This window comes from Trichoplusia ni, chromosome 15 (assembly GCF_003590095.1).
Source record: "Trichoplusia ni isolate ovarian cell line Hi5 chromosome 15, tn1, whole genome shotgun sequence".
Lineage (NCBI taxonomy): Eukaryota > Metazoa > Arthropoda > Insecta > Lepidoptera > Noctuidae > Trichoplusia > Trichoplusia ni.
Genome location: NC_039492.1, coordinates 679,685 through 702,633, shown reverse-complemented (window position 1 = coordinate 702,633; position 22,949 = coordinate 679,685). Strand labels below are relative to the sequence as shown.

At 37.5% G+C, this 22,949-nt stretch overlaps 3 protein-coding genes across 7 annotated transcripts in view; 1 reads left to right on the top strand and 2 right to left on the bottom strand.

The window, feature by feature from the left end:
* The window catches only part of LOC113501547 (nuclear factor of activated T-cells 5), a 68,449-nt gene extending 60,019 nt beyond the window's left edge, over positions 1 to 8,430 (bottom strand). For all 5 annotated transcript variants that reach the window (XM_026882738.1, XM_026882736.1, XM_026882741.1 and 2 more), the window contains exon 1: positions 7,249 to 8,430. In XM_026882738.1, coding sequence (XP_026738539.1) covers positions 7,249 to 7,327 — 79 coding nt within the window. In that variant the 5' untranslated portion in view covers positions 7,328 to 8,430. The remainder of the gene's footprint in view (positions 1 to 7,248) is intronic.
* Positions 8,431 to 8,577: 147 nt separating this feature from the next.
* On the top strand, positions 8,578 to 19,893 carry LOC113501551 (chromobox protein homolog 5-like). The gene is made up of 5 exons (XM_026882748.1): positions 8,578 to 8,796; positions 10,463 to 10,582; positions 17,119 to 17,311; positions 17,573 to 17,679; positions 17,846 to 19,893. The coding sequence occupies exons 1-5, from the start codon at positions 8,698 to 8,700 to the stop codon at positions 17,900 to 17,902; spliced, it is 576 nt and encodes a 191-aa protein (XP_026738549.1). The 5' UTR covers positions 8,578 to 8,697; the 3' UTR covers positions 17,903 to 19,893.
* Positions 19,389 to 22,949, bottom strand: part of LOC113501546 (dedicator of cytokinesis protein 7) — a 33,618-nt gene continuing 30,057 nt past the window's right edge. Inside the window, exon 41 of the mRNA XM_026882732.1 lies at positions 19,389 to 21,441. The gene's annotated coding sequence lies outside the window, so the exon portion shown is untranslated. The remainder of the gene's footprint in view (positions 21,442 to 22,949) is intronic.

Sequence of the window (22,949 nt, the reverse complement as noted above, 5' to 3'; positions counted from 1 at the left end):
TACACTTCAATTAAAGATAATTAGAGAGTTTTGTTTTCGCTTTAATTTGTTGTCGTCTCGTTTCTTTAAATGCTAATTTGTAAAATACTTTTGAGTTAGTTTAAATCATGGATAAAATCACTATTTTAGCGTGCAATGTGAATCTTAAATATGAACGTCTGCCATTCTGAACCAATACGAATCTACTAAAACTAGTATTTTTATCACACGGGGTAAAATTTCGCTGGCACAGGACATCAGGACATAAGTCGTAATTTGAGTAGGCATACTTCATTATAAACGTAGTCAGTAGGTCTTTTTATTAAAACACGTTGGATATTTTCCATGAACTATATTTGACAATCAACATAACAGAGACAAACATAGATTACATAGCTACAAGACATTAAAACCTATTTTGATACATACTAACACCCCCACTTATCAAAATAATCAAAACATTACAAGACATAGTACAACACCCACTCTATAAATAAACTAAAAATGCTTTACATGTCATTAGTACACCATTTAGAAAAACAGTAGAGTTATACTCATTCCCATACTACAAATACATCACTAGGGTTTTTTAACAAGCTCACAGGCATCATTATCTTCAAATGATTGCAACTTCTGAGCCAAAGCACGTCTCCACTGCTCCTTCTCAGGCCTTTTCAGAGCCTGTGAGATTGAAATCTCCTGAGAAACTGGAACAGTACTGGATACACACAAGTTGCTGAAACCATACCGATCAGGCTGCTTTCCTTGCGTCTTCTGTCTTTCATAAGGCTCTGGCTCCTGACTAAGATATACATGTAATGTGTGTTTCTTCACCATCAGTGTATACTGAAGAATCTGAAGAGCTATCACTATGATAATCAAATACTGGAACACAGGATGCCCCCACTGAATCTCTGTTCTCCTTCTCCACGCTGATCTCTGGTGTTTGCACATTACTCTCGTCATCTGGAACCAATATTGCCTCCTGGCTGTTTGCATTATCACCTGTCTCGCTTTCTATCAAAATAACATCTGCTGGTGATAACAGTATCTTTTGAAGGATTACACAATCTCTATCCTTTCACATTCATTCCATATCTTGGCTATTTATATGTGCAAGCCACTTCTGTGCCACAATCTTCCTGTAATTGCAGGAGCTGCCAACATGTAACTTGAAGATTGTAACCTCAACTTGTAAACCCCATCAGTTAAGTCAGCTATCGCAACCAAAGCATCTCTTCCGTCATAAATACATAACAATGCTTTTCTTCAATTATAACCTGGTTACCATTCCTGATAAGCTCGCTAACTGATTACAAGTTTGTAGTCAAAACAGGCACGCATAGCACATTTTTCACAGTTATATGACATTGCAAGTCTGACATGATCTCCACATCTCCTGAACAATCAACCCATTAAAACACGGTGATAGTTTCATGTTTGCAATCCCGTCCTTGTTAACAGTCATATGTGCACTGGCACCGCTATCTGTGTACCAACCCTTCTAACTAAACCTTCCGTTTATAAAAAACATTGAAAACGCATTTATCCGCCATTTTCTTTCATAACGGGCACCACATTTATCGTAGTTTTGCCTGCCCTTTAGTTTTGGTACACTAGCGATATAGTTCGAGTTCATGGTTTCGCCAGTCAACAAGCGCAAATTATCTATTTTAACAACAAAATAACTGATAAATGCCCAACTGGGCCCATAACCTATTAAAACACGTTGGATATTTTCCATGAACTATATTTGACAATCAACATAACAGAGACAAACATAGATTACATAGCTACAAGACATTAAAACCTATTTTTGATACATACTAACACTTTTCACACTAATACTCGTTAGCTTTCTGAGCCAGTCAGCATCAGCATCTAGAGATAACATCATCAACATGCCCGTATGCATTTAGCTACAGTTTCTAAGTTCTCAAGTCGCAGCGGAAGGTAGTGAGAATGATAAACGCCACAATTATATAAACATTCACGACTTTCCAAGTATCAGCTTTCCAGTCATAACTATCAACTCGCTTGCCCACATTTCAAACAAACAAAGTTTTTTTTTATAACAAAAAGACGTAAGCGTTTAATAATTATGCTAATTATAAAATTACCAGAGTCATTGACCATCGAAAACATCGAATGTACAATGGTCAGGTGTCAATGCGGTGTAAACTAGTTTGCTCATCATTTGGGCGTCGCGTGCGCATACGGAGTCTGTAAACAGAGCGGAGTGCGCGGGCGCCGCTGACCCCCGATACTGGTCGGCGATAACACCGAGATAAGTAGAGGCTCGCGGCGCGAGGGTCGACTGCCGCTCCACTCACAACGCGTCTTATTTAAATCGACATCAAATACTACAATTGTTAAGTAATCATTTTACCAAATACCTTTACATAAACTGTAAAGCAACATACTGCATTTTTAAACTACATTTCAGACATTCAGACCAACATTTTTAAAACAAATCGATCAATTTACTATCTACGTTTAATAGATTTTTTCTACTTATGTATGATGTTTTCTTTACACATATTTTTTCTTGGAAATAAACAGATTTAAAAAGAATCAGGCGCCACAGAAACAGGCGCCATACTAATTCTTGAGTTACGAATCACATATTAAGTAGTTCTCAATCCAAGTTACACATGCATTAAAGCTACTAATTTCGATACCAGATTATACAAGGAAATGAAAAAGCATATTTTAGATAGTAGCAAAACAGCAAAAACAATATTTTAGATATTATTTGTGTTATGTATATGATACAGTGAGTAACCGGTTGAGAGCAACCCTTATGCGTAGCAAAGGTCGAGGTTGTACTCAAACAAAGGTAACAATTGATTGCATAACCCCAAACACAAACATCAGGTAACACACCTAATACGATTAATATATTAATTGATTTATTAGCATGATTTTGATAAGTAAAGCTTGTAGAGAGAATAGAGCAATTAGGTGTTACTTGTTTAATTAATATGATCATAAATTAGTTAGTTACGTGAAAACTGTATGGACCAGACCGAATGTTCATAAGTCGTCATCAGACTAAATGATCCCAACTATGCTGGGATCGGCTTCCAGTCTATTCGGATGCGTCTAAGTACCAGTGTTTTACAAGTGAGACTGCCAATTTGATCTCCTCCATCCAGTTACCTGGGCAACACAATACCCCTCAGTCAGACTAGTTGGCAGACTTTCTAGCTTCAAGATGTATTGATACTAGCCCGGGCCTACAGTTAAAAGTGCCTTAAGAAACTCGTTATGACATATACAGTCACCCATCCACGGATAGACCGTATCATATATTGCGTAAATGATACTTGTGCATTTTCTGTAAAGAAAAATTAAACTTCGCAATGTACTATTTCTCGCCCAAGAAAAAACAGAATGTCTCTGAAACCATTTAAAGTAAAATAAATAGGACACAGGCCTCATCACATCTTGCGTAGGAAACGTAATAATATTTATTGGTCCTTGGTAAAAAGGTTACGACAACCGGAACGAAAACAAACATATTTATTTTATAGAATTTTCACTAATAACAATCGGAGTCCATTCTGAAATCGTTTCTGGAGACGATTCCTTTGATGTTGTAATTATAGTAATAATATTGATGGTTATATTAACACGTCGAATAAATATATTTAAAGTTATTGCGTCCATCGGTATAATTATACTGTTTGTTTGTGCACCGATCTGAATCGATTGGTCCTTAACATCAATGGATATAAATCTGGGTGGAGTATTGGATCCGGGGTTATCGACGCAAATCGCAGATACTATTTTGCAATCCGTTTATTTTGAATTGCGTTATTTATGAATGGAGGGCTACTCTTGCCAGTAATAAACTCACTGATGTCACCGACATTTCCTTTATAAGATTACTGGGAGGTGACCAGTGAAGTAAAATATTTTTATGCTTTTCTCTTAAAATTATGGACAGGTATGATCTGTACAAGATGGCTGGCAGGAGCTGGAAGCAAGCAGCCGAAGACTGATCTCGATGGCGTGCAATTGAGGAGAATTTGTCCAGTAGCGGACGAATATGGGCTGATAGTGATGTTGATGACATCGATCTAGTATAGAATATACAGAAACAAGGATTATACTGACATTGCACTATCAGCAAAACAATTAAATAGACCATCGAAATGTTCGCTCTATCAAACTTAAACTTAAGAACAAAAAACATTGCCCACAAGAAGTTAATAATGTAAATATTGAGAAAGATATCCGATTGGTGACCACGCATGTGTGCCGTGATAGAAAAACGTCATCCGATACATTCAAGGCAGAAGCTGCGACCATCCCACAGGACAACTAGATATAATGTGAGCCGTTATCACCGCGACGACGGATGTTACGCAACTATTTGTAAACATGCTTTTTATGACTGCACTATAAACCTATTGACGAGGCTATACGAATAATGCAGTTTTATATGTCATGAAATAAGAAACTGTCTTATCAGCTGTTCTAACTTTAGAATTTTATTCGTTTCGGAATTTAATTAAACAGTACGATTATGGCAGACAAATTGGCGATGTTGACGCGTTTCTAAGTTTACAAGTGTTTGGACATGTGACTAGTTTGACGGTTGTTACACTTATTGTGTAACTAGCTTGCACCCGCGAACCCGCCCGCTACAAATCGAAAATGATCTCACGGGAACACAAACGCGAAATAAAAACTATCCTATGTTATCCTGGTTATGAATTATATATCAATCATCAGTTCAGTGGTCTTTGAGTGAAAGACGAAAAATCATTCATACATAGACACTTTCGCGTTTATAATATTAGTAGGATGTCGGTTCTATAGGATTAGCAAGGCCAGAGAACTCTAGTCTCCAACAACTTGTGTTTATTTACGAAACTCTGCTGTTTGTACGGCGGTAATCGCATGTAGAATAAAATCGTCAGGTATAAGCCTAATGATATGAATTTTGTGAGTCACGATTGCGTAATATTCGATACTATTAAAAACTACCGATTAATGAAAACGACAAAACAGTTGTACAAATCTATAGTTTTTAATGTTACTTTTTTAAACATTCTGGTTGCAATCATTTCTTTTTTAGTCAAATGAAGATATAGTTTAAATCTAGACATAAACAAACATTGTTAGAATAAAATAAAACCGACGTAATAAGGAGTCAGACCCGAAAAGAAGGTATAGACAGATAAGAAAATGTTTATATTTGATATTGCTTTGATAGGCAAGTAATCCTCTTTGGAGTCTGTTTTTTTTCAGTTATAAACTATCATAATATTTTTTGGTTATAATAATATTATTCATACATATAAAATTTATGTTTTGTAAGATAGTGTCTAGTGCTTACATGGGCAGTAGCCAGCCATGGGCTCAGGGTGGGGCAATGAACAGTCAAGCTATTCCCCCCCGCCCTATTTAACACTTCTACAAAATTATTTTTTGATTCGGTAATCCTCGTTCTGTGTACACTTATCACAGGCCGTTAAGACGATTTTAGCTCATGGTTGAGCGAAACCACGTTTTGGCTGCCGTAATTTGCTGAATGATCGTTTTTTACAATTTATAAGTCTTGGATAAGAATTTCGAAATCCGAAATCTTGATCAGATCCGCCACTTCCATGTCCTTTTTTCGTAACTTTGTTACGGATATTATGTTTGTTTTTAGTTAAGTCACAGCAAGCGGCCCCAGCTTGCCCCAGAGTGGCTACGCCCATGAGTGCTTATGCTCCCTTTTCTGGTCAATTGGTTGACAACTGGTATTAAAGTAATTACTATGGTTTTCGTTTAGCAAAACCAATAACTATGCAATATTTCAGTTTCGTTTCAATTAGGATTCAGTATCAAAGGCTGGATAAAGGGCTACAAAGTCGCTCTACGCTATGCAGTGCGCCCTCTGGCTTAAAAACCTGCAAAAGTAAAACTTTAAGAAGAGATGTGTCCACTATGTAATCAGTGCTAGGGAATAATTAAGTACCGACCTATCTGCACATTTTAGGTACTCACATTACGTACCCAAATTAAGTTCCATACTGGTTTTCAACACGGCAAAACGTTATTTCAACGTTTCTAATGGCCGTTGAGTCTTTCAAATAGACAATTAAATATTTTTATGGACCTACCGTCATACGGCTTTATAATTCTTCCGCATTCAATCAAGTTGTACCAACAACGTACGCACTAAAAGCTATTAATCGAGAAAGTTGAAATCACGTAGTCACAGTCCGTGGTCACGGCGCCTACAGTAATTTTAAAAAGTAATTATTGGCCCTTTCGTTATATGGTACTTTTACTCTATCACTAGGGCCGAGATTTAACCTCGTGTCAAGACTTCGTAGCAACAATTCCCGTTCAATAAAGATACTAAGGAATATGTTGTATGAAAATTTGATAGATTTTATTTTGCTTTAGAGTTAGGGTATTTCAATTCTAAGTTTTTTATGAGCTGCTACATTCCATCTTTTTAGGTTCTTAAAGAAAGCTACACCTATCCTGGTGTGCCATGAATAAAAACTCAGTTTTAAAGTGCAACACTATTAAAACACAATAGAGGCTATCAAACCACAGTCACCAAGATTGTTTACGTTTTTAAAATATCTACCTCAAAAAAATTGGACTAAGCTTAGATACAAATTGTTCCAACAATTCATGACGACGATTGCATTTCATCTCTTATCTAGAACTTTGACGTCTTCAGGTACAGGACTGAAAGTAACACCTACTCCAGCAGGTACATACCTACTATCCGACATTTATTAACTGCAAAATATCTAAATATCTGGAACGCTGGTGGTGAGGAAGTAGAAATATTGAACACTTGTTGAATTGGACATTTTATTTGCCCTCGGTGTCGTTTTCTTATCGCCTATAGAAAATATATCATAGCCGCCGAGCCACGAGTTAGTCTTATCCACAAACAAGCGAAATAAGTATAAAAACAAATGCATTTAACTATTCTCTACAGAAACATTTACACGAAGTAGCAGTTTCATATGATAAAACTTCAAATAATACACAAAGGATGAATCGCCGTTGTTGTCCCGTTTTGTTTTCGTCGTAGCTATATAGTTTAATTAGTTAGATGATTAAGAATTCTGATAAGTGTGTAACGATGTTACCTCCAGCTAAGTGTGCAGTTAAATAAGAAAGAAATAATAAATTGCCTGACTTATTCGGAAACTTAAGTTTAAGTGTCTTGAAAGAAATAATACAAATTAGAAACGAATGATTTGTGACGACTATGAATGATAAATATTGGTCGGACCTTACCTCTCGCACCATTCCCGTGGCTGACCGGCGCCCCGTTTACTTTGATCGGCCTCCCGTCCGCAGTACATTTTAAAAGCATATTTTCAACAATCCGAACATTCACCTATTACGATCCATCCGATACAGTCAAAACAATAAACTTTGTAATCAAGAAAACAAAAACACGCAATGTATAGGTAGAAGGAATTAGTTTTTTTTTTCTTTGGCGCCAAGCGATTGGTTGTCGCGCGTGACGTCAAAAGTCAACTTGAAACCACTCGAAACGACACAAAACCTTTAAAACGTTATCTTTTAGTTCAATTTATATAACACGTAGTATAATTAGTTCACACAACACGGATAACACCACTGGCTTATGTATTTATCATTAAATTGCACAAAATATTACGCGTTTCGCTCACTAATTGTGGTATACACAAACACGACGCAACAGGCTAGCTGGTTGACTGAAATGAAAACTGCTGCGATTTGCGATACGCACCACGGCTGTTACTGTGTTTTGATTGATAGGCAACGAAAAAAATGAATGAAACAAGCGTGAAGTTTGTCACGAGAGCGATAATGTTATCTCGCTCTATTTCATGGAGCTACCAAAACGATTATGTTATTAAAAATAAATTAGTATTTTTTAGAATGCAATCTCTCCCGATTGATATGGATAATATAAGCCTCTTTTATATTATGACCAGACGTAGCCGTATTACACTCGCCGAAGTCCTGTATTTTATCCAAATCGACACTTATCAATAGAGAGAGATACAACATATTTTAAGCAAGATAAACATTTGGTATGTTGGTAAGTGTGTTTCTAATCTAATGTTGCCAGGAAGTATATAGACAGGATTTTTCATCAAACATTGATTTCCTAAAAAAATAAAATAAAATGTTTTTGTACGGAAAAACCATTTCCTTCTTATTACGGTAAATATTATTTAGAATAAACCGAGTCTAAATGCTCTCGTATCCTATCTAGCTCGTCTTGCGCATTATGATAAGGCCCATAATTTTATTTTTATTCTTAGAAGTTATCACGAATCTATTTTAACTATCATCTATATCTATAGTCTTATAATTTTTTAATGGTATGAAAAACATTCTGATTAAAAAAAATACAAGATAAAGGTTTTTCAAATGTTACTGCCTGTTTTTCTGTTTCCACTGTAAACGTGTAACCAATGTATCTCAATCATTATTATCGCTTAAAATATATTCAGATTGTTTCTTGTTTGCTAGGTTTTGTGTTCAGACCTTACTGTATTTTTATTTCTATCTTCAGTGTTGTGGCAACTGGCAAGCCTGGCAACACATACGATTTGATTGAATTTCTGCTTTGAGTAATTTTTGAACGCGCCATTTTGAGAATTTTCAGGTGACGCTGTGCTGCGTTATCCTTTCTTTACCTTTTTGCAAGTGTAAATAGTAACCATTGCGCCAAATTCATCAAACAAAATGGGCAAGAAAGATAAAAAAGGTGATACGTCCGATGGATCAAGTGAAGAGGAGTATGTGGTGGAGAAAGTTCTCGACAAGCGTACGGTTAAAAACAAGGTACGGCTTCATCAGTTGATTTCCTTGCAGATAATATAAATTTTGAGTGCATTGCAATATTATATGCGTTTCATAATTAAGATAACATTTATTCATTAATTCAAATACTTATCTGGACTACATAATTACATATAAAATATACAAACAAAATTTTATGCGGCATAGCGGTAACCTAATTCCTTAATATCTTTTATACAACGGAATACAATGGTAAGAAAGTATTGAAAAAGCATAAACTCTTTATAAATGAAAACAGTTGTCTTGAGTCTCTCGTAGTGTAATGATGACAAAATCAATAAACACGGTACTTCATATAACCAATTTGATAGGAATGTAAAACAATTATTGAATGCTCATATTTGAAAACTCAACGAGAACGAAACGAAATGAAAATCTATTCAAATTCGTAAAAGTTATTTTTGGATGATTTTATGTTTTTAGTTTATAGCTAAGCTATCTAGGTTGAACCCTAAAGCAAATCTAGTTAGATTTGCTTAGTGATATTTGCTTCAATGAAATGAAATGAAATGATTTATTCTGTAAGTAGGATATATCATCACTTTTACATTTCTTTTTTTTTGAGAACGCTGGAGTCGACATTTCCTATCTGACTACCCTGAGTAGAAATGTCGAAACAAACTCAGGGGTCACAGACTCTTTTGAAGTCCAGACAATTTAAATGTGAATAGAAATGCATAAGCAACAATGCACGGTATTTCTTTGGATTGGCCTTTTGAGGAAAGTACCAGATCAATCTGAGCAAAGGATTTAAAATTTAAAATTAAAAAATAAAGAATGTATTTAGGTATTCAAATTATTGTTAAATAACGTTTCTCTCTACATGAATGATTGTAAACTGGCAGATGGTAATGCTAGCAAAGATAATTTTATTTTGGTTAATTAGATCATGCACAAGTTTATAATTTATGATATTACTACAAGACAAATTTTAAAGCTAAACTGACTGAAATTGATGTTACTACGATGAGATATACATGTACAGATGCATTCATCTTGGCCAGACAAATCAGAAAGCTGCTTCACATGATAGAATCCAATAACTCACTCCGGACATACTGATTCATAGACGAATGGGAGCTGAACCTGATCTTGTGATAGGTATACACCTGACAAATTGATATTTTATCAACATGTTATTGAATTTACATTTCATATGTTGAGTGTAAACTACCAAAATTATGTTCCATATTATATTATTAGATAACAATTGTATTAGATTTCTGGAGATAAACATACATGATGACACTCCAAAATGTCACAGAAGAATTAATGAACAATCCTGACCTGAATAAACTACATATTGTCATAGAAAAGCTACAAAAAGAGTTTTCTGTGAGCAGGAGCAAAACATACCAATGAATTGACCTTGTCAGAAATATGATATAAAATTAAATGTCTAATCTTCGAAAGGAAAGTAGTCAACAGAAAGTAGACACATTGGCTGAAGCCAGTTGTAAGGAACTCCAGTACTAGAATAGACTTTTAAGACTACCAGAGAGTATTATGTTTTAATGAGTTTTATTTGCATTGATAATACTGATACCTTTAATCATATCAAGTTGGATAATGCTTATGTAGCTGGAAAAGGCAAAATTAATGACCTAGTGGAAATATTCAATTGACACATCTATTTTATGACATGCAGGTGCAATATTTGCTGAAGTGGAAAGGATACAAGGAAGAGGAGAGCACCTGGGAGCCCGTGGAGAACCTGGACTGCGAGGAGCTGATCAAGACCTTTGAAGAAAACAGGAAGGAGAAAGAGGTCCTTATTCATTAGTTTTATGTTTAGTGAAGGTTTGCTTATCATTTATAACCCGGTTTTGTGGATATCCCACTTTTGAGCAACTGCTTCTCCTCATACCCAGAAGGATGTTAGATTACCATTTACATTTAATTTATCATCGTGTAAAAATACTAAAAAAAAATAACAATGTAAATCGCTCACATTTACCGCACACATACCTATACTAATAAGATATTTTTAGCAACATACTGTAACTGAAGCTAATGTGGTTAAAGGCAGACTGTTATAAAGTATTTGTTTAAATTATGTTTTATGAATTATCTCTCGATATCATTTTTTTGCAAAAACAAAGCAAGCTATTTTGATTTTCATCATGCATTTTCCAGCTTCTCATTATAGACAACCATTTAATGTCACCATCATTCTAACTATAAATAATATTGGTCATAATGTTTTTGAGTGCATTGACCTAAACTTTTGTTTATAAATATTATCATAGTTTTATCATTGGTTATCTCTCATATTGTTTTTATGCTTACTGGGACATTTACCTGTTGTCAGTTTTTGATTTATCAAATAAAACAATCATGCTTGTGTAAATATTTTTAACAAATGAACAGACCGTTATTTTTGGTTAATAACTTGTACATTTGATCAAAATTAACTACTTACTGACAGAAAAAGTACAGTGAAATGGTTTTAGTAATTTCTCATATGGTCCTTATGAGTTGTGCATCCAACAACTGATTCGTATTATCTTTTTATCGAGCATTCAAAATTATCTAATGATACATCTTTGTCCATTGATACTTCTGTTTGTATGATATGTAAGTCTGACAGAATTCTGTAGTGGTGAAGATATCATTTTACATCCAGTGCTTCTTATCTAATAATTCCAAAATTAAGTACATTGACTAATTTTATATCCTAGTCATTTATTCCCATTCTTTTAAAACGAACTTTATCTTTTTTTTTTTTTTTTTTTTGCTTATGGCAATCTGCTAACTGTTTTAGCAATTTCTGCCAGTGTCGTGTAATGACCACACATGGGCACTGTGAAATATAATTGTCTGGAATACTAGTGGTTTTTCGGCAGGATTCCGGTGCCTAAAACAACACAAAATAGATGTTAGTATTTGCTTATACATAGTATAGATATTATTTACACGTATATACTACATAGTTATAATTTAATATTGTTAGCTTTAATAAATCTACAAAACGCACATATAATTCGGGGATTAGGGAAAAAAGACAGGAGGTGACGGGTGTTCACTGGTCTTTGAATTCCCAACTGAGTCACGACCCGATCCAAAGCGCAATTTTTGTGCAGGGGGCAATTTAGAAAGATGTGGTCGATGGAACCTTCGTCCTGACCACAGATACAAAGTGGGCTGTCGCGGACTCTAATTTTGTGGAGGAAAACTGGAGTGCAGCAATGACCAATACGGATACGGCATATTACTGACGTAACCGTCTTTGGAACCTTTTTGAATTTATAAAACCACGGTTTAGAAGGAATAGTAGGCTGAATTGCTGCATATGCTCCGCCTTTGGCCTTACTGGTCTCAGACCAATAAGACTGCCAGGCCACGAAGAGGTCAGATTTCGCGCTATGGATCAGGTCGTAGACTTCAGTTGAGAAATATTTCCGGTCTGCGGTGCTGCTAGAAATAGCAGCTTTCGCTGCGACATCCGCACACTCGTTGCCTGTAATACCCCTATGTCCGGGAATCCATGCCAATATAACCTCTATGCCCTTACTGGAGCAGGAAAACAAAAGGTTTTTAATATTAAAAATAATGGGACTGCGAAGGAAATCCTTAAAGGGATTTTTGACAATAGCCTCCAGGGCACTACTGGAGTCGGAAAAAATAACAGCTTTAGAAATATTGCTGTGTGCCGCAATGTATAAACATGCCTCGAGAATGCCAATGCACTCTCCAGTGAAAACAGATGTTTCCGGAGGGCACTGGAACTGCAAAAAGGTTTGGGAGTTTGGGATATAAACTGAGATACCGGTACAGCCGTCTGGGGATAATTTAGATGCATCGGTATAGAACCTAGCATAATCCGGCCATTTGTCACTAATAATTTGACAGAACCTATCATTCGCCTGAACCGAATCCTTATTTAAACCTATGTTAATAGAGACTCGGGGAACATAATCTAGAACACTATATGGGGAGGAATAGACGGGTAATTTGGTACACTGGCGAATAGGGGCTGTTTCCTCCACCAACTTTATTTTTCTAAAAGACTTTATAGGGAGAGGGGAGTCCTTATGTCTCCAATAAGAACTTTGATTGCAAAGCTGCTCCAAAGTAGTCAGTTTAGACAGAATCTTGTGGGTAGAAAGAAAGTAGGACTTATAAATGAACTTATCCGCAAGATACTGCCTACGGAGAGAAAGAGGGGGGTCGCCACTCTCGACTTGCAGAGCGTTTATCGGGGTAGACCTCATACAACCCAAAACAATGCGGAGAGACTTTGATTGAATGGAATCTAGCCTAGCCATAGCAGCTTTGCTGCATGGTTCCAGCCAGAAGGTTCCATAATCTAATGAACTCCTTATTATGGCATTGTAAATGAGTTTAAGAGTAAATGGGTGAGCACCCCACCAAACGCCTGCCAGAGCCCGCAACAAGTTTATCTTCTTCTCACATTTATTGAAGACATAGTTAAGATGGGAGACTCCAGATAATTTCGAGTCCAAGATGACTCCTAGAAATCTCACCCGGTCTACAACCGTAATGGGAGATCCTTCGATTTCCAGGCGAACATCTGGGCAAACTCGTTTCCGAGTGAAAATTACACTGGAGCTCTTAGGGGCTGATAGACTGAGTCCATGGGACATAAGCCAGTGATTTAATGAGTCGAGGGATATTTGCATGGATTCCGCTGCTCGTTCCATGGATGAACCCGACACATATAAGCACAGGTCATCCGCATACTGTAAGATCCGACAGTCGACGTTGAGAGACGTGTGTAGGTCCGAAGTGTATATGTTGTACAGGATGGGACTGAGTACCGAACCCTGAGGAAGTCCGCGCCAAACGGTTCTTGGTTCAATGTTTTCGCCTGGGGTATGGAGCTTAACAATACGTCCTGACAGTAAACTACTTATACATTGGCGCATCTTACACGGAATACTCAGCTCACGTAACTTACTTCTGAGTACGGAAAGAAGGACGTTGTCGTAAGCAGCTGAGATGTCAAGAAACACCGCAAGGACAGACTCATTCCTGGAAAAGGCGATACGGATGTCTGTCACTAAGATGCCTATGCTGTCCATTGTACTTAAACCCCTGCGAAATCCGAATTGCGTTTCCGCAAGAAGGCCGCGACTTTCGATGAACCACACTAACCGGTTTTTTATCAGGTGCTCGAACAATTTCCCAATCACAGGCGACAAGGCGATGGGCCGGTAGTGGTCTGCGCAGTCAGGGGATTTACCGGGTTTAAGGATTGGGATGATGAGCTGGGTCTTCCAGCTGTCAGGGATATATGAGAGGGAGAAACAGGTGTTGAGGAGGGATAAAAGGTATAATCTGCTTTGCTCTCCGGATTTTTAAAGAAGGAGTAAGGCACGCCATCCACACCTGGAGCTGAGTCCCGAACGTGATTGAGAACCGTCTCTAATTCACGGGTCGTAAATGGCGTGTCTAGAGGATCACTGGAAATAGGGGAGGGTTGAATTATAAGGCATTCCTCACTAAGGGGAACAAAGGGAGGGGCTAGTTTTGTGAGAAATGGTGAGGCCAGGTCATGGGGAATTGAGGAGGAATTTTGGTCTGAGCAGCCACGACTATACCCTTTAAATTTATTCCAAACTATGGAGGATGGGGTTGTAGGGGTAAGGGATGCACAGAAACTCTTCCAACCTTCACACTTCTTTTTCCTAAATAGACGCCTGGATTTAGCAACAATTCGGTTATACTCAATCAGGTTCGCTACCGACATAGCCCGAATATACCTGAATTCCGCCTCCCTCCGGGACTTAACCATGGCAGAGCACTCACGGTCCCACCAAGGCGGGGATGAGAGTCTACCAGAGGCAGAATTTTTAATCGGGATAGAGCCGTCAGCTGCCAAAAGAATAGAACCCAAGTACTGCTCCATACAGGCGCCTAGATTGCCGGAAGATACACTGGGTAAAGTGGTGACCATGTTATCCAGATTTTGAGAATACAAGTCCCATTTAGCATCTGAGATCCTGTATTTTAAAAGCGGGGTTTTGTCCCTTTGTGGAAGTATTCTGTTCCTCAGAGTGGAACATATTGGGTAATGGTCGCTACCATATGTTAGCCCCAATCGTTTCCACTCCAATTGTCCCATCAAACTTGCCGAGCAAAGGGTAAGATCTACACAGCTTTTACTTTGTCCTGGTCTGGGTAATCGCGTTTCTGACCCATTATTTAGGACACATAGTCCCACGTCATCCATTATATCCACCAAATCTAAACCCGGACTGTCACAATGGTCGGATCCCCAAAGAGCATGATGGCAATTAAAATCGCCCAGAATTATTATGGGGTTATGGACAACACACATTCTTTTAACTAATTCTAAACAATGTGGATTAGGAGATGGAATGTAAATAGAGATAAAATTAATGCCCTGAAGGTTTATACCTACAGCATTAATCTCATCCCCATGGGGAGGAAGGGAAAGGAGGGAGTATGACAGGGAGTTATTCACGAGCATTGCAGCTCCGCCATAACCGTCAGCACGGTCATCCCGGAGCGTGCTATACCCGGGAATTCTAAAATTGAGTCGTGGGGTTAACCACGTCTCAGATATAGCAAATATTGCTGGTGTGTACAAGTTAATGAGATGTGATATCTCATGTCTTTTTGGGAGAGCACTCCTGGCGTTCCACTGCAGGAGATGGAATGTGATGGGTTTGGATTGCTTTCAGCAAGTTTGTGGCAACGTGGTCCGGTAGGGAGTAATTGGACAGGAGAGTGGCAAGGAGCATCACAATCTGTTCGATTGTGGATGCCTTCTCGCTTGGAGGTGTAGGGTTTTCAAGTAGAGCACTACCATTGGGAGAGGGAGGGAAGGAATAACTATTTATGAGGTCCTGGTGTGCCCGTTGGTCATAACCAGGGGCCAGAGGAGCATGGGTTTTTGGTTGAAGGAAGACAGTCTTCCTGTATGATGTTGTGGACGCCTGGTGGGAGTGCATTGGATGACGAGTTGGAGAAGGCTGAAGAGGGTGGGATGTTGAGGGGGCTGATGCTAGTACATCAGCGAAAGATTTCTTAGCTGCAGGGAATAGTTTTGCTGCCTCAGAATAGGAGATATTTTTCTCCGACATGCAAATCTTGATGTTCCTCTGTCTGGAATATTCAGGGCACTGCTGACTATTTGCATTATGACGACCGTCACAATACAAACACTTTGGTTCGTCTACTGTGCAACTGTCTCCAAAGTGCTCCGCCCCACAGCGGTAGCACCTCGGTTTGGACCTACACTGTGTTTTGGTATGGCCATACTTGCAACACCCGTAACATTGGACAGTAGGGAAGTGATATAATTCTACAGGGAGGGCGTTGTGGCAGCAAAAAACTCGCTCAGGAAGTGTCCGACCATCAAATGTTAAGACCACTGTGGAGGTTGGAACCCACTCCGTTTTCCCCTCGCTCTGTACCTTTCTATTCATGCGCCTAATCTTCAATATTTTGCCAAAACCTACAGGAGTTGATAGATCGTCGAGGCACTCTAAGTCAGTCCAGTCCGCAGGTACCCCTTTAACCACACCCATTCTAGTTATGTTAAAAGTAGGGATTACTGTACTGTATCCTTTAGACTTAATGTCAGCGTTGTTAAGGAATGCGTTGGCATCCTCTGGGCCTTTGAACTCAACTGATATACGGTTTCTGCCTATCCTTTTGATCCCATCCTGTGTAATATTCTTAACTTTAAGTCTCATCAACATCTGTCCAAATTTCACAGGATGGATAGATGTACCCGACTTAGGATCAGACTCAACCAAGGATGCAAACACTATGTATGGAGCGACATCAGTATTTGAGTACTTCGATCTGGCAATTAGAGACGGGGCAGTAGTCCTGTCACGCTTGCCAGATGTTGTATCGTCGTCGTGTTTGTCTTCGGAAACATCATTAATGGCGCGTTTACGCTTTTGTAAAATCTGGGACTCTATCGCCTCAAAGGAGGATAACGGCGCTGATAATATCGGAGTATGGGGAAATAAATCTTGGGATAGAGTGTTGGGAGTGGTTTGGGGAGGATTATTAGGGACGGGTTGCAGTGGTTTATCGGGATCTGGGGGGCGGCCCGGAGGCCGGTCATCCACTTCCATCGTGGATCGGCGTCACACGCATAAAAGGTGTAAAAAATGAAGTTCTTACCTTCTATGTGACACTTAGACAAACACAATACGAACAAGACGCTCACAAACAGCACAAATACACACAGAGCACACCGAAAAAACCTTTCTATAGCTTAAAAGCAAAATAGAAACAAACTCCACATGTGTTAGCCACCAAACACAAACCGGAAGTCCGAACTTTATCTTGTTTCAGAAAGCAAAAAAGCCAGAAGACCGTGGCAAGAAGCGCGTCCGGGAGTCTAGCGAAGAGACGACGTCGTCTGGCCGCAAGGGCCGCGGCGCCAGTGTGTCCTCTGCTGATGATCACAAGGATGCCAAGCGCGAACGCAAAGAGGACAAGGCAAAGTCCGGATTCGACAAGGGACTCAAGGCTGAGAAGATTATAGGTAACCTTCTTATGTATACTACCAAGATCACTTAGGAAGTAGTGAAGAGAGTGGGAATCAGGATATACCTGGGTATCAAGAATTACCTATGCTCAATAGGTAATTCTTGATCCCAGGTCATGTCATTGACTTTCTTATTGACTTTCCAAAAGAGATTTATTATAATAAGCAAAAATACTGTAAAATATTTTTTCTTATTAGGTTTTACTTTTATTTATTTTATTGGATTATAGGTTAAACCCCCTTCTTTGTTTTATTCAGGTGCGTCTGACGCGACAGGCGAGTTGATGTTCTTAGTGAAGTGGGCTGATTCCGATGAGGCTGAGCTTGTGCCTGCCAAGGTGGCTAATTTGAGGTGCCCACAGCAGGTAAATACAACTTAATCAATACAAAAGAATGAGTTTACTTTAAACTGAGACAAGGCCCAATGCTTTGTCGCAGTTTGGACTGGGCGCTTACAGTCCTGTAATGGAGCATTATGCTTAAGTATTTTATAATATATGAACTTGAATAATATTTCCCCTTAATCTCCAGGTGATCGCTTTTTACGAAGAGAGGCTGACCTGGCACACGCCGGCGGAGACCGAGTGATATACGATGTACCGTGGCTTGCCCAGCATCAAGTACGGCGGAGATTACTTCTACGACCGAGCCACGGAGATCCGCCAGCGGCAGCGCCAGCTATAAACTCTACGGGTTGCCAACTAGGAAACATTAAATGTTGCCATACTTCGCATACTTCAATTTGGTAGCTACAATAATGTGAAGTGGGAAAACTCAGTGGACTAAGTTTGTTTGGATTATTAGTTCTGTGAATTCGGGTCGCGAATCAAGAAAATAGCTTTTAAGTGCTGTAATTTATTGCCAGATGAAGTAGTGTTGGTAAATAAATTTAACTTCGTGTAATACTATAGCAATCTTGTTTAATCTTTTCATTATTCCGTTTGTGGTCTTTTAATATAATAGTTATAGGTAAGCATACAATATACATGACCAACCGCACACTACGTGCTACTTGGCGTGGCTTTCTTAATTCGTTTCATAAAGCTTTTATACATATTTAAAAATACAAAGAACTCTTAAGGATTTTAGTGTGGATTCGTGATGTATGTCGAGACCCCAGCTCATGCTTTAATATTTAGTTATGGACTGTGGGTAGAACGCAAGCACGCAATCACAAAGGAGGTATAATTTCCGAACTATCAATAAATATTACGAGTAGATCGATTAATACATAACCATCAAACATTACTCATAATTGCGTGATACTCAGTATTGCAAAACTGATAATAAATGAGGTGCCGGGAAACAGTTCTAATTTAACTTGCAACAACTATTTACGTCATGTTTCGTAACATTTTTCCTCAACAAAAAGTTTGCTTCTAAGGATTATATCTTGCAATATGCTTTGACTGTCAACTGATCTGGTAAACAATATAAATGTATCTAAAGACATCTTCAAGGCTTATGGTTGAATGTTTATGTTATTGTAGTATATTGTGATAACGACGCTATTAAACGTCGATTTAGAATAATTTAGTCATATCTGTTTCAATGTCTAATATATAGTGAGTCAATAACATATTAATATGTTTAGTTTTAGAAATAAACATGATACGAGTGCTTTGAAAGGCCCTTCGGACATGAGGCAACGCAATTTGCGTATGTTCGTGTCCATGCAATGACCATTCATCCATATCGGTGTTCGAGATTTGCTTTACCTCGCGTACGATAGGCCTAAGTCATCTGATGAAGTGGAAGTAATTACAATTTGATAAACTTTTAATAATGGACATGGCTATTGTTGCTTAAACTTGTAGCCTCATTACATTTTAAATAAGTAGGTCTTATGAATATATCGGTGTCATACTCTACCGCTGTTTTACACGGACTGTTGAAGCATTTAGCCAGTGATGTAACGTATTTTTCTAAAGATCGAAGGAATCGAACTGCTTCAAGCAGTCCATGTAAGTGTGTATATAAACTATTTCATGTGCAATGTGAATGTCATTTGGGAAGTCATGTAGTCCCAGAAGGTAAAGATTTTATTCAGTGTATACATCATTCATTACAAGAACATAAGTGTTCTACATATTTCGTCATTATTGTCAAGATTTTAGTATTTCAGGGTGATTGTTTGAAGCGGATTCAGCAACTCACTGTCGTGATACAAGAGATTTCTCTTTTAACACAACAGTAACAGTTTAACAAATCTCTTTAAACAATCAGTCATTGTGGAAGTCTGTATTACTATTATTAATTTACAAACTCCATATTGTATTATTCTATTTACATTTGATGTAAATGTCGTATCCAGTTATGTCTCGTCATTGTGTATTTTATAAGATTCACACATTTCGTATATTAGGCGTGGCGTGGAGAACAGATGACTTGCGCAACGAACAACATTTTGCTCATACATGCTTAAAACGTAAAATAGTTTTTACGGTTTAAACATGAATATACGTATAATGCAGGATGTACAGAGATGATACAGTTCTATATATGTTGGACGATGTGCAAGCCTTCCTCGATGTTAGGATATTATTAATAGAAAATAAAATACATTTTTATTAAGTAAATATTGAGTTTTAATTTATAAATATATGAGTCATAGTCTTATGATAACGTGGTTGTGGAAATACGATTGAGATTTAATGAGAAACTAACAGAGATTCTATTCAAACAGCTCTAAGGATCCGAATGTTCCTGTAACACATCCATTTTCCATCGCTCCACTCAACCACTAAAATACATAATTATAATTTTAGATTATTCTTATAACTATATATTCTATACTTTAGTACAATATTTGGAACTAGTAAACAAGTAAGATACACACCACATCAAGATCATATAGTAACAGGTAATTCCCATAAAATTAAAATACTGAGAAAGTAAAAAAGTATTGCAAACATGTTAAAACGAAACACACCATACAATCAGTCACTTTATAACAGTACCACTTTCACATCATTCGTAACGTCTGCACAGTAAATAGCAATGACTTTTAAACTCTTTAAACTAAGCGCAAAGAGAGATATCGCTCGATGGATGAATTCCGCAACATCGCCAAGATATAAACTCCAATAGCAGCTTTTGCGGTATTCAAGAACACTTCCGCGGTTCAATTATAAATATGGTACTATTATAATGTATTGCAAAATAATACATACAGTCTTACTTGCGGTGGTCCCTATTCTTACCTACGAGAGGTAGTCACTATCATGTCAACCTTGCTATCCTTAAGGTGCGTTCACACTAGCTTCTCTCGCTAGTGAGTGAATACGCCCTAAAACCTTGTATCCTCTAACTTCGTCTATTCTCGGACTAGAAATATTTAACACAGGGCCAATTTTTCAATCGCCAGATAACTATTATTCGACTTATATGTTTGAAATTTTGACAGCTTTTGTAAGTCAAACGGCCATATTTATTCCTCAGATAAAAGTTAACTGATGATTGAAAAATCGGCCCAATGTTAGATGTGAAGTGTAAACCAAAGTGGATTTAAATATGAAAAAATCTCCCAGAAGTAGGAACGAGTAACGAGTATAAAAACGTTTTATAAATAAAAGTAGGTACCATAGGTATATCTGTAGCACTTCACATTTAATAATTCCTTATCGGTAAAAGAAAAAGCTAAATTGTTGATAAGAAATAAATTAACTCTATGAAGTCTATAGTAGTCTGTTGAGTCGAATTATATCTGACCGTTTTAAACACACAATATTTTTGTAAAAAAATGTCCAAGCATTGTTTATTGTTCTTCTTTTTCGCCTTTTAACAAGCTAAGACATTCGTTCAACAGTCTGTTGTAAATTGGTAGATGATAATCTTGTAATTACTATTGCCCTACAGTGTGGTAATCTAGTATACCAGTACTGTTTGAAAATAACACACCAAATACTATACATTCACTCAATACATTCTCACACCAATAAATGTGCGTACTCATTACATCTATAAATAATGTTTATAACACAGAAATGTGAAGAATTTAATACAATGTAAATAAAGAGTACATAATAATATGTATTAGGTACATCGACGGTGGTTACGTAAAGATTACGACAAATAGAAATTATTATAAGTAGCTTACTATAATTTGGTTGTGCCGAAGTTTTGAACAGGGACCGGACAACCCCACTTTAGAGTTAAGCCGTTTGACAGGGTAACCCGTACACGGGGTAACTCATATCGCAGTGTTACCTTTTGTTCGAGTTACATCCTCGAAACCCAGCGAAATGGTTAACACCTTCATTATGGTAACCACGTGAAGGGGTTAACCCCTTCAATAACTTAACCCTTTGAAGTGGTTACCTTCACGAAAGGCTTTTATTCGTGTTACCCTGAATTACCCACTAAACTTGAGCTGCATACTTGCACCCTAGCGGCCCCTCATTGCTTTACTAAGACTACAGCTGATTTTCTTCTATCGCCGACGCGTCGCGCCGCGACTCGCGCCTCTCGGACAAACTACCTACGCGCGAAACGTCATATAGGTAACTAGCTGTTGCCCGCGACTTCGTCCGCGTGGTTAGAAGATATAAGTTAGGAATTTTTAAACGAAAGCCCTCGAAGATTAATATTTTTCCCCGTATTTGCCACATTTTCCATTAAATCTTCGCTCCTATTAGTTGCAGCGTAATTTTATATACCTAGCCTAAAACCTTCCTCGATTATTGGTCTATTGAACACAAAATGAGATCAAATTTTTTAGATGAAATTATTTATAATAATTAAAAAAAAATCGAATACAAGTTTTTTTTCATTTTTTGCATTTTCTGAGAAGATTTGACGGGTGAATTTTCGATTGAAAATTAGAGTGTTTTTTTATATTAATTCAAAATAAGGTGAAAAATAAATATTTTTAATCAAATAAATTACAGCGTATTTGGGACACAAAAAAGTAAGTTTTCACCAAATTTCGTTACAAAAATAAATTTTTGTAAAAGATAAAAATTAAAAACCACAATCTTGGTTTTTTAGATTTTTCACATAAATTTTGAGGTTATGTGAAAAAAATGTAAACACAAAAGTTTTAGATCTTTTTCTTTTAGAACTTTGCCATTTGACTTTTTTCGATACGAATTTTAGTTTTGCCGGAAATCGAGAAAAACCTTTTTTTACTCTTCAAACGTCACTCCCACCCCCTTCACCGACCTCAGATCACCCGTAAATTATTTTTCCTTTCATTTTTATAATATTCCCCTCCTTTTCTAATGGGTTTCATCCTACTATTTTTTTTTTGTTTTAAAAATTATCGACCCTGGTCTACAAGTATAGACACGAAAAATATATATCACAACGTTTGAAAAGTGCGACAAGCAAAATTAAACTGTAAGATCATATCCACAATGATTTTTATTCCATGTTTACAAGTCGCTCGGTAAATGCAACAATGGCGCCGCTGGGCGGTAAGATGTCACGTGCGCTCGTGGTTATACTATTTTCAAACTAATGTCTATGATAAAGAGTGCATATTGCATTGTCTTAGGTTGGAGTGGGTTACCCTGTTACAGTGTTACAGGGTAGTAAAGGGTAACCTGTTCGGAACAGGGTTACAGTAATCCGTTCGAAGGTGTAACATATGTCATAGGGTTTTTTCTTGAAGCGCTTAAAAAAACCCCTTCAA

What these genes read in the sequence shown, in the direction of transcription:
- LOC113501551 (XM_026882748.1), top strand. Translation starts at nt 8,698, where the DNA reads ATGGGCAAGAAAGATAAAAAAGGTGATACGTCCGATGGATCAAGTGAA. An exon ending in AGCGTACGGTTAAAAACAAG is followed by an intron (nt 8,797 to 10,462) that starts GTACGGCTTCAT and finishes TATGACATGCAG; the next exon opens with GTGCAATATTTGCTGAAGTG. An exon ending in AAAACAGGAAGGAGAAAGAG is followed by an intron (nt 10,583 to 17,118) that starts GTCCTTATTCAT and finishes ATCTTGTTTCAG; the next exon opens with AAAGCAAAAAAGCCAGAAGA.